Source organism: Monodon monoceros, unplaced genomic scaffold (genome assembly GCF_005190385.1).
Source record: "Monodon monoceros isolate NGI ecotype Baffin Bay Population unplaced genomic scaffold, NGI_Narwhal_1 Super_Scaffold_11, whole genome shotgun sequence".
Classification (NCBI taxonomy): Eukaryota; Metazoa; Chordata; class Mammalia; order Artiodactyla; family Monodontidae; genus Monodon; species Monodon monoceros.
This window is the reverse complement of record NW_021703767.1, coordinates 41763150-41776028: the sequence shown is the minus strand read 5'-3', so window position 1 is coordinate 41776028 and position 12879 is coordinate 41763150. Positions and strand designations below refer to the sequence as shown.

Below are 12879 nucleotides of genomic sequence, written 5' to 3'. Positions count from 1 at the left end.
TGCTTACAAGTTATTCTCTACTCCACTCAACATGATTGAATGCTATTTCTCCTTCAGGGAAAGCTCAAACTTGATCTATTTTGTGACTTCACCTCTATGGAAATCTTGATCACTCATCTTATCTTGCCTCATACTGTGAGTTAGCAATGGTTTTCATATATAATCATTTTCTTTAAACAGGTTGCAAATGACTAGGGACGTACTTTATACAAAGTACCAAGTGTTTCTTAGAATATTATTTGAAGTTTCAGTTCATTGGTTGTTTTTAATTTTTGTTTTATCTGGCCCATTCAGAATTCCTTCCTTCTTTTTTCATAAATGATATTGTGACTTTCTTTTGGACATAAACCACTCTGACACCTCTGATCCCTGTGGATCAATTTCACATGATCCCACCCACTATCTCCAACGGCAGGCTTAGGACTAAGAACTACCAATCTAAGTCATTCATTTTCTTGTCCAGAGGGATTCAGACAGGGCTTGTGAGCCAATAAGGCTCCATGACTTCTACTGGAACAACTGAGGGACAGTAATTATCTCACAGGAATTATAATGCAGAATTATATTAACTAGAAAACAAATACTGTATGCTAACACATATATATGGAATCTAAAAATAATTTAAAAAAAAGGTTCTGATGAACCTAGGGGCAGGACAGGAATAAAGACACAGACATAGAGAATGGACTTGAGGACGTGAGGAGGGAGAAGGGTAAGCTGGGATGAAGTAAGAGAGTAGCATTGACATATATACACTACCAAATGTGAAATAGATAGCTAGTGGGAAGCAGCTGCACGGCACAGTGAGATCAGCACGATGATTTGTGTCCACATAGATGGGTAGGATAGGGAGGGTGGGAGGGAGATGCAAGAGGGAAGGGATATGGGAATATAGCTGATTCACTTCGTTATACAGCAGAAACTAACACAACACTGTAAAGCAATTATGCTCCAATAACGATGTTAAAAATAAAAGATTTACAGTCAGGCCTCGGTATCCACGAGACTTGGTTCTAGGATCCCCCATGGTGTATATCAAAATGCGAGGATGCTCTAGTCCTATAGTTAGCCCTCCATATCCATGGTTCCACATCTGTGGATTCAACCAACCACAGATCATGTAGTACTGTACGTATTTATTGAAAAGAATCTGTGATAAGCAAGCCCATGCAGTTCAAACCCAAGTTTTTCAAGGATCAACTGGAGTTTGCAAATTAACCCAGTTGAGAGAAAAAATAGGATCAGTTAAAAAGAAAAAGAATAAGACATGCCTGGAACCAACTGTTCCTGATTTCTCAGCTAGGAAGTTTATCTCTGGACTTTTCAGTCATGTGGTCTGAAAATTTCCTTATTTTCTTTAAGCTATTTATTTGTTTTTCGTCACTTGTAATTGAAAGAGAACTACCTAATACAGTTGTTTTTTAACCATAAAGATAATATTTACTGATTATTTTTCTAGCTGATTGATAATGACATTTAAACAAAAAAAAATGTGGATAACATAACACCAATCCTTCCTCACTAATGGAGAAAAAAGAAACAGCACATTCTTCTTGACTTACATAAATTTCATTATTTTGCTGTTTAAATAAGCACATATTTGTATAATATTTAAAAAAGGTTCAAAGACCACTTCTTTATTCCAATCTGTAAAAAATATTTTCGTTATGTTTATTATAAAAATATAAATGTTTCCACTACAAATCATTTTACATTAGTAAGAGGCCATCTACATTGTACAACATAAACTAAATGAGTAATGTTTTGAGGATACAAATTTAAAGTACATACATATTGCCAATCATATCACATTTATACATGGCTTATTTGATACTTAGTACAGCTTAAAGTGGGCAAGTTACCAGAAATAAATAATATATGTAAAACAAATTTAAGATACAAAACAGATAATATGGTACATGATGTTGCGAATGAGTTGTGGTTTCATGTTTATTGAAAGCCAATGCAGCTTCTGTACAAAGAGATGGCCATTAGCATTCTAGTACCTCTACTCCATGGTTAAGAATCATACACTGTTATGTTTACATATGTACAAGGTAAGGATTGTGTAAAGTAAATTTATAAGAGGTCAGATAGAAAAATAGTGAAAAAATGAAGAGCAATATACTGCGTATACAATCTCAACTTTCAAATGGAAACCACAGCCAAAATAAGTGAAATAGATTCAACAATCCTCAACTTCTATTAATTCATGAAATGCACAGATTTTGTTGCGTATGCACAGACGAGTACCTAAGAAAGCAAATGCTAGTCTGGAAAAAAAAATGAGATTGAAACCAGATTCGTATCTCAATCTAACATTCCACAACGCAAAATGTTTGCTTAAAAATGTTTTTTTACCTGCTTCTAGCAGGCTTAAGTGAAATTTGTAATTAATTTCATAATCACATATATTTTTTAAAAGGTTCATGCTCTTATACACCCAATACATAATTCTAGTAGGATGATTTGACTATAAGGAATATTGCAGAAATTTGAGATATAATTGCATATATGAAGAACACAACCTAAGCCTTATTACACTAAATTTACAATAGATTAGCACTTGTGAATTTTGATCTGTGACTGTAACCTGTGTTAGTGTTCCATTTTGCATAAGAACATAAAGGTTGCGGCATTGTTTTATCCATTCTATTTTGTGACATATGCACTTCTTATTCCAATAACATGACCATATCAGCATTAGAAAGAATATAGATATAGCTAAAATGTTGCTTCACAATATATTATGGCTAGATCTCCACCAGGTATATATTTCAAATATTAATGAGTACGCTCATATTTGACCTTTACGGAATAGTAAGTGTAAGTTCCTGCAATAAGAGATCTTTCCAGATTTTGAGTCTCGCTAGACAACCAGCAATTTTGAAAATATGTTCAATAAGTGTCAAGAAGTTCAATGCTTCTAAGATATACACCAAAACTACAATAGGTGCATTTCAGCAGAGCCTCTTAAAGATAAAAATACTTGCTATTGATGATGACAATGTTTAATTAATTTAACAAAACCCCAGTGAGGCAGATGAGTAGTTTAGTTATCATCATTCTCTATAAATAGCTCAACACATTTAAACAAAGATATTAAGTGGCATTTCAAAGCCAGCCAGCAAGTGATTTTTTTGACTCATGCTTCAGCTTATAGGCTATATTGCCAATTAATGCAGCAATCTAAATAGGATCCCAATCCTGTCCAGTGTAGCTATTCTCTATTCAGAAGTTGTAACGTAGCTCTTTTACTAATGGAAGGAATTGATGGTCTCCTAAACACCAGAGCAGGGCAGGTATGTCACTGAGAATCCATTACACACAGCCAGTATATTACACTAAATTAGGAGCGTACAGTTTATTATAAAATGGAGAGAAAAAAATGGATGGAATAATTCAGACTGTGAGAGATTTGGTTAGTGCATGAACAAGGAAAGGGTTTGGTTTCTTTTTGTATGTAGATATAGATACATATAAGTGGATGGTTCAAAAAATCTGGAAAGAAACCCATCACTTTCTATGTTTCCTACTGCTGACAATTTGAGAGAGCATTTGGCACTTGACTGTCACAAATCCAAATTAAATCATCAAGGCATAAATAGAAAACAATAAAAACAATTCAAAAGAAAATAAATATGTATCTTTCTTCAAAATTAAAACATTTTTTACACGGTAATACTTAAGGAAGCTAACAATTAAAAATGTGTAGTACTTAAAACAACTACAAACTTCATTTCCATATGCCTTTTAACAGATGAAAGGGAATAATACAATGAAAAGGTAGTAAATATGGCCAGATAGTTTGAGGTATGAATTCCTCTATTTTGCTTGCTTTTAAAGAAACAAAATACCTGTTACAGAGTTCTTCTGTGTATAAAAATATCACATCTTTTCTTTTGTGGCTATTTGTAAACAGAGTCACCATGTTCATTATGTTATTTCACTTGTTTTGCTTTTATGGTAGTTTATGATCAATGGCTCTACGCTAGTTCATCATTTTGCACTGAAGAATTTTGATTTAATCCATCAACTAATATCAAAAAGCAATTACAAAACAAAATATACCCACCCACCCATCCACTAAATGATAGGGGAAAATAAAGAGTTTTTCAATTCCATTTTAAGGCATTTGTACTCGTATCTGAGTGTCTTATTGGGCTTGGAATGTCCAGCAGTATTTCCAGTGTTGACATCTGTCTGCAGAGTGATGCCACATCTTCCACAGCCACCACCTCCTTCCAGAAATAGCACTTTACACTGGGACTGGACTATTCTTTGATTGTGTTTCTAGAGCTTTAATACTACTGATGATCTTCTTCTGTGGCCCAATCACAGTGACACCAACTTTTTTCATGTCACTATAAAAAAAAAGGAGAAAGTTTCTGGTGAGAATCATGGTTTCCTGGATAGTATGTAAATAGGAGATTTTCAATTAACAAAGCTTGTGCAATTATAGATCCCAATGCTTTAGACATAATTTTCTGATTTTTGCACCATTTGTGTATTATATCCTGACTATTCCACCTCTATTCTTGTGGAAGAGTATAGATGGTATAGTGGGTTGAATAGTGTTCCCCTCAAAATTTCTGTCCATCTGGAACCTCACCATGTGACCTTATTTAGAAATAGGGTCTTTGCAAACGTAATTAAGAGAAGGGTCAAGATGAGATCATACTAGATTAGGATGGACTCTAAATCCAGTGAGACTATCCTTATTTGAGAAAGAGGACACACAGGGACACAGAGAAGAAGACCACGTAAAGATGAAGGCAGAGACTGCAGTTACTTTGCTGGGATCCGTCAGAAACTGGAAGAAGTAAGGAAGGATTCCTTTTTTTGGACTTTGGAACAAGCGTGGCACAACCAATACCTTGATTTCCAACTTCTGGCTTCTAAACTGTGAAAAAATAAATTTCTGTTGTTCAGGCCAGTAAGTTTGTGGTAATTTGTTACGGCAGCCCTAGGAAACTAATGCAGATGGTCACACATTCTTGTGGGGCATTACCTGTCTCCTGTAAATCTGGGCCAGTTTGGGGACTGCTTTGACTGATGGAATATGTTTGAAGTGACACTGTATCAGTTTCTGCACTCAGATCTTAAGATACTAACAGATTCTACCTCTTATCTCCTGAGACACCCTCTCTAGGCCCCAGAGCTGCCATGTGAGAAGTATGACTGCCTTGAGACTATGATATCAAAAGGTCATCTGTAAGCACTTGGTCTACAGACCCAGCTATATGAAGCTTCTGCACCAAGGCAGACAAGAGTGAAACCATCTCAAGCCCTCCAGACTAGACCAGATGCGTGTTAGATGAATACCTAATTCAATACCAACACCAGAGCAGAAGAATTACCCTCTTAGCTCTGCCCAAATTCATGACTCACGACATTGTGTATACAATAAAATCGTTGTTGTTTTAGCCTTTTAGTTTTGAGGCAGTTTGTTGTACAGCCATAGATAACTGAAACAAGTTCTTTAAAGTAGAAAGTTCTTTCAAAGTAGAAAAAATGGCAAGGATATTTCTCTATTTATCAAAATTATTAAATTTAAAATAGTTAAAACTCAGAAACAAGGCACTAAAATAAAGATTATAAGAACATATAGAATTTCATTTGGGGGGAAAAAGACAGCTAAACATGTGCAAATGATTAATTAAATATTCTTGATTTAAGTAATTCATTCATACATTTCATCTCTTTCAGGTCTTTACTCAAACATCCCGCTCTTATGAGATTTCCCTGATCCTCCTATTTCATATTGTAAACCCTCTCTGCACTCATACCTGCACTTCCTATTTTCTTTTTTGTTTCATTTTCTTCCAAAGCATTTATCATCATCCAGCATATTGCCATTTTTTCCTGATTTATTTTCTTTACTCTCTATCTTGTCCCACAAGAAGGTGAATTCCATGTGAACAAGGATTCTTGTCGGTTTTGTACTCTGCTTATCAACCACACTCTGAACAATGACTCTCATTTAGCCAGGGCTCAACATGTACTTACTAAAGAGTGAATCAATAGTCCAAAATATGTTTATCTGGGGAAGTTGATAGAGGAGTAAGTGTCACTTGGCAAGGAGTGCTAGGCAAACTGAAAGTGGAAAGAAGGAAATGTACACACATGCAAATACACGCACGCACACAGATGGAGCCCCTTTATATTATTAAAAAAAGAATGAAAAATTGGGAATTCAATCTCACTGAATTGAACTAATTGATTTCTTAAGGAGTTCCCTGGGGCGGGGAGTGGGGGGGAGTGGTGATGTTGGTGGTGGTGGGATGAATTGGGAAATTGGGATTGACATATATACACTAACTTGTATAAAACAGATAACTAATAAGAACCTGCTCTATAAAAGTAAAATAAAATTTAAAAAAAAAAGGAGTTCCCAAGCAGTAAAGGTGTGCAAGAAGACAATAGGTAACTACTTAAGAAGCAATTTACACATTATTTAAGCATCTTCTGCATAAAAGTAATTAAGGCTCAGTTGCATTCCTATCACCTAAGCTGGGGATGAAATCCTGATGCCCTACAGGTTACCCCCCTGCTGCCATTCAAGGGTCTGATAAATTCTCTATGGACAACTTGTATTTTGCCTGAGGTCCTCTCTGATCACAGTCTTCAGCTACCTTGCTTCACCAAGAAGGCTAGTGGGGAGCTATGGTGACATCAAGCTTGCCGCCCTTTGTATAACTGTGGATAATGAAACCTTCGCTTAGAGTAACGTAGTCTATTTATGTTGACCCCTGCTTTTGAGAATGTGTGCTCTACAGGATTTTGATTCTTTTATAAGGATACCATGGATCTATCTTTAAAATGAACAACAAACATTTCCCTACTCATCCTCAAACTATAACAAAGTCAGGTTATGAATCTAAGAGCTAGAAAACAGGACAGATATAAATGTATATAAATCAATAGATCCTCACTGTTTTGTATTCCTTCTCTCATCTTTCTTCCAATTCTATATCATATTTTTTTATAACTTCCTGATTTTTTTCTCTGTCTCTTCCTTCTCCCCTTCTTTACAAGCTTAAAAAAGAAAATGTAATCATGGAAAGCAGAGAAAAAAACAATGCTCCAAGGTAATATACTAATTTCCTGAGCTCATTGAGAAATTTAAGCATAGTAATATATGCTATGATGCCTGGCCCTTATTTCCCCTCTGGAACTGAAGCACCAATACCCTGGCCACTGGAAAAAATCAGATACTGCAATTTCGCAGACCAGCTTGGGACAACTCTGAAGGGCCAGCCAAGCTCTAGGACTCTTGTTCCAGTAGGTAGGACTGAGTCTTCTCCTTCAGTCCAAGGCCCCCTTATCACTTCTTTATGGATATATGTCCCAAGGGCACCTGAAGAAATCTTCTGCATAAAGCTGTTTCAGATTCAGTGTCTGGGAGCCCAACATAAGCAAGTAGATACATAATTTTGTTTATATTTCATGCAAAGGATTATACTGGAAAAGGGAATTACAGTAAATATCCCTTTAGGTTATGCCTTAACTTGAGTTTTTATGTACCCTCTACCTTCTTTTCCCCCTACCAAAATGTGTTCTACCCACCACCCTGCCAAGTCCAAAATCTCTCTAAACATCCAGCGGCTGTAGTCTCAGTAACACTCCCCATATGCTTATCTCGTTAGGACTACCCTATTCAGAAGAGCAGTGGAAAAGTTCAAGACTAAAGAGCAGCTCAAAATCAAGACCAGAGGTTAATAAGCTATCTGGTACTTCAAAGACAAAAGGATAGGTGATGATACTTTGAAAACGGCATCCAAGGGTGCAGGATAATAACATGTAGCAATTAATCTGTCTCCTACTCACTCCACACACTTAATTCTCTCTCCAGTTTCTACAGTCACTCTTGCCCTTCCTCATTCTCTCTTTCCTTCTCACACTAACCTTCCTAAATCCATCCTAGGCTATGAAATAATATTTTAAAAAAATATGTTGACTGAATAAAACTGCACATTTTAAAAAACTTTTATTTGAAAATTAGATGACTTGAGTAGCTGGCCTAAAAATGAGATTCCCTAAACTAATTGAAATAAGTTAATATTTATTTGAGTATGAAACTCTTGACCTTTTCCTATGATTGATAGTCTGGATAGTAAAAAACAAATGTAATCTTTTTAAAGTATCTCTGTCTTATTCTAGGAGAATCTCTGGAGTTATTTGGTCAAGGGAATCATTTCTGAATTGATTCTGTAAGACACAAAGAAAATAGAGATTGGAAGGAATCAAATTCAAACAACAAGCCTAAGACTGCAAAAGGAAGAATGAAATATCGAGTTAAATATTTTACAGCATTTAAGGTGAAAATGTTGCCTCACTAAATTTTTCCAAATTTTTAGTGTATTAAATATTTTTTAATTCTCGTTTTTATAATATAAACAAGGGTGGGTATGAGGTAGAGATTGCAGAGACCCCAAAAGTAAACAACTCTTTTCAAGGAGTTTTAGGTCAGTAGATGTTAATTCTATGTTGTCCCTGAATTGAGGAGAAAGGACAGAAGAAAGAACATTGAAATACAGAGAGATGTGAAACCATCTGGCTCAGTGTGAAGGGCAAACCTAAAAAAGCCGAATCTCTTAGGAAAAACCAGTTTTCATTCATCGTGAATGTACACTCACAGGTTGTTTAAATAATCATAACAATTAAGTGAAAATATTCTAACCAGCCAGAAAGAGCTTAGCATCCAATACTGTACTGTACCTAACTTGGAAGTGTAACAAAGGCTGCTGCTTTACCTTTTTAAGCAAATAGCTTTCTGACCATATTCATAGATTAGAATGTCTGACTATATTTAAATTGTGAGCTAGCAGTTAATCATATTAACAATGTTCTGCTTCATCCACTTCAATAGAGTGTTCCATTATCTAAAAGCTCTGAGTGTTGATATTTTATTGAGAATAAACATTTGCCTTTGAAAATCTGGCAGTGGTGTAGAAAATTTTAACTTTGTGCTTGTTCTTTGCTATGCTTCTGTGCTCTGAAGCAGGTTTCTTGCATATCATAACCCAAGCTGTTTACATTACTAAAATAAGAACTTATAAAAATATTTAAATACATTAATATATCCTGGGACTGTGTCTGATCAAAATAACTACCATAGAAACCCAAAACACATTGTTGATTGGGTCAGAAGTCTATTCAACAGATACTACATTCTATTTTAAACAGGAATGCCAACACATATTAAGTAGACTAGTGTGAGTTTATTCTCTAAGAACAAATTCTCCTCTTCAATAGTAATATTCCCTTGCTATAGATCCTTTTGTGATGTTTGTGTTTCTGAATGGGATGCTATACCATAAATGGTAAACTTCTTTACCTATTTGTTAGGCGCTTGTATCTCTATTAATTACACTACACACCCCTTTTTGACATCTAATCTATAGCTCTCCAAGGTGATTTTGTTTAAATGATTGACAGGATGACAATGAAAGTCCTTAAATATTCAACATTTAAATATTCAAATATTGGATATGACTAAAGGAACTTGAGAGCACAAAAGGGTTTATTTAATGTAACAAAGATCAAAGATAGAAGATTTTGACTCAAAGATGGATACAGTTTCCAAACAGACCTTGCAAGCTACAAAATTGTGGACAACTTTTGATGTATCTGCCCCACACAAAACCTCTTTCTTTGGAGCAGTCCTTTATCTTACCCTCAGGAAAGGACCCCTAGAGTCAAGTTCATGCTGTCTCACTCTTCCTTCTTTGAATAGAAATGATTAGCTCATGGCAAACATGACTTTGGAGAAGTCAGTCTATAAGCAAGACTGAGGCCATCAGAATGTCTCTCAGGGGGACTTAAAAGAAAGAGAGTTGGACCCTGCTCAGTTGAGTGGCATACCAAGGTTGTATGATCTAGGGTTGAGAGAGTCATTTTCAGCTGTGTGCATGGGAAAACAGAAAAAGTCACTGTGTAGAAAAAGAAAGAATGATGCAGTCTCATTGGAAAGTGAAGTAAATTGTCTTTCATTCACAGAGAGATGAAGAATATGGCTTTCAGTTTTTCACTTCCTGTTCCCAATTAGCATACCTGGTGAATGAGGATGAATTTTATCGCCATGGGTTTCTCATATCAAAGAATTCCTATTACCAAAGGATCCCTATTGTACCACAGGACCACTGTCTAAGATGTATAGCATATTATACTTGATTATTACTGGCTTTTAACACATGAAATCATAAATTAATACTAATTAATATATATTAATTATGCATATTCTCTCTTCCAAACTCACCATAAGCTTTTTTAAGGAAAACCATGTCTTAAACCTATTTATAACTTTATTTTCTAGCATGAGATCACTCAGTAATAGACGACGGTATGTTTATTTAATAGCTATGAGAGCTACTTTTAGACTTTAGCATGTTTCTCTATATACCAGGTTATCCACTTAGTTCTCAATTTTCCATTTCCATAGAGGTTAGGCTTTGTTAAAAATAACAGAGAATCACAAATGCGAGGATATACAAATCATCATGCCATATCTGCTTATGTTTTAAATTAGGGTCTTGGGTCCTTTGGGGTTGGGTGTGGCTATGTATCTGTTGATCTATCTGAAGGAGATCATAGTTCAGTGAAGACACCTATTGTGGGGATCTAGCATGAGAGAGGAAGACACATCAACACACCTCAATCTAGAAGGTGTCCTTGACAAAGACCCAGGATTCAGCTCAGTGGTTACAGGAGAAAGTTAAGTACCTCAGAGATTCATCTATTATTTATAATACATTAATCCTAAACACATATGTCCACTAGAAAGTTCAGTGAAAACTTATTCTTACTCAGTGGAAATCTTGGCTATGGTGTCACAAGAACTGTACTCTACGCCTGTGAAGATTTCCTTGCAGTGCACTGTCCGGACACCGTTAAGCCAGTCACCTGTTGTGCGGAAGGTAGTAATGTCGACGTTGCTTTGGTCCAGAAGAAGGTTTGATGGCCTGCAAGAAAAGAAAATACCAATGGGAGAGAGATCAGGAGTCAGCAGAGTTGCTACGTGTCAAAATTCGACACCAGCATCAGCAGGACCTTCCAGACTTCACGTAGCATTCCTGTTTATTTGTGAAATTTATCTACCATGAAGTCTTCATCTACTCAAGCTGGCAGCTTGCAAGAATACTGTGTAGTCATCTTGTCTCAGTGCTCCCCTTCTGCACTCACGTCTGCTTTTTAAATTACTGAAACTTTGCCAGTGAAAAACATAAATATATCCATACATACTTTTATAATTTAATTTGTTTAACCATTAGCAAAGATGGTGATAATCTAGGTTACAGTTATAGCTGACACAACACACTGAATACTTCTCTGTCTGCTTTGGTGGATGGATATGGTTTCCAACATTAAATCCTGGCTACTGGATGTTCACCTGTAGACACTGTGCAGGTTGCTGTCTAAGGGATAGTTTGAACAACTTGGACTATACTTACAGCAGGACATAAAGTCAGCACAGACTTAAATAATGTCACAATGTCATTAAAAATAAAAATTACAAAAGGAAAAGAAAAAAGTAGATGAGTGACAATAAGTGAAATTCTCAAAAATATGACAACATCAAATATATTTATAATATATATACAGAAGTAGATGATAGATAGATAGACGTTGTGACTATGACTTTTATTGCACAATATAATCAACATTAACAAGAACTTTTAGGATTGCTTTACATAATTACAGGTCTTACTATAGATCTATGACCAGCTGCAAGATCTGGTGAATCAAAGGAACAAAAGAAATGGAGGAAACCATATTTTCATCCCTGAAGAACCAAGAGAAGCATCCTATTGGTAAACTGCCTGGGTTGCCTTTTCAGCTCTCAGTGGCCTCTTTGACTGTCCTTTGACTCATAAGCCTGGAACCAGTCACCAAGTGGACACTTGATTGTCCTCTTTATTCTTTCCTCTTAGGATGGGAGCTTGAGTAAATAGTAGTTATGAAGGCCTTTGCTTTGAGATGAATAATAATAGTAACAACAACAACAGAAATAAGGATTATATTGAACATTTATGAGCACTTACAATATTAAGCATAACACACAGATATGAAGGACTTTAATCCTTACATTAGTTAGGCACTGATGCTATGCCTCTATAATATATGTGGAAGCTAAAACTAAAATTAAGCGACAAATCAGAGTCCTGCCCACATTTAAAAGGAATTTTTAATTGGGAGATTTCCATTGATATTTTTAAAAATTTTTATTGGAGTATAGTTGATTTACAATGTTGTGTTAGTTTCTGCTGTACAGCAAAGTGAATCACTTGTACATTTACATATATCCACTCTTTTTTAGATTCTTTTCCCATATAGGTCATTACAGAGTACTGAGTAGAGCTCCCTGTGCTATACAGTAGGTCCTTATTAGTCATCTATTTTATATATAGTAGTGTATACTTGTCAATCCCAATCTCCCAGTTTATTCCTTCATACCCCCCCAACCCCCGGTGACCACAAGATTGCTTTCTACATCTGTGACTCTATTTCTATTTTATAAATAAGTTCATTTGTACCATTTTTTAAGATTCCACATATAAGTGATATACAAATGGCCAAAAAGCACATGAAAAGATGATTCACTAATTATTAGAGAAATGCAAATCAAAGCTACAATGAGGTATCCCCTCACACTGGTGAGAATGGCCATCACCAAAAAACCTACAAACAATAAATGCTGGAGAGGGTGTGGAGAAAAGGGAACCCTCCTACACTGTTGGTGGGAATGTAAATTGGTATGGCCACTATGGAAAACAGTACAGAAGTTCCTTAAAAAACTAGAAATAGAGCTACCATATGATCCAGCAATCCCATTCCTGGGCATATATCTGGAGAAAACCATAATTAAAAAAGATACAT

General features: G+C 35.6%; 1 protein-coding gene across 3 annotated transcripts in view; it reads right to left on the bottom strand.

The window, feature by feature from the left end:
• Positions 1–1654: 1654 nt before the first annotated feature.
• Positions 1655–12879, bottom strand: part of EPHA3 (EPH receptor A3) — a 364171-nt gene continuing 352946 nt past the window's right edge. The window contains exons 16-17 of one of the 3 annotated variants that reach the window (XM_029214327.1): positions 10809–10964; positions 1655–4364 (exon numbers count right to left, since the gene is read on the bottom strand). In XM_029214327.1, coding sequence (XP_029070160.1) covers positions 4259–4364; positions 10809–10964 — 262 coding nt within the window. In that variant the 3' untranslated portion in view covers positions 1655–4258. The remainder of the gene's footprint in view (positions 4365–10808; positions 10965–12879) is intronic. The other 2 variants (XM_029214330.1, XM_029214328.1) reach the window with 2 other exon arrangements.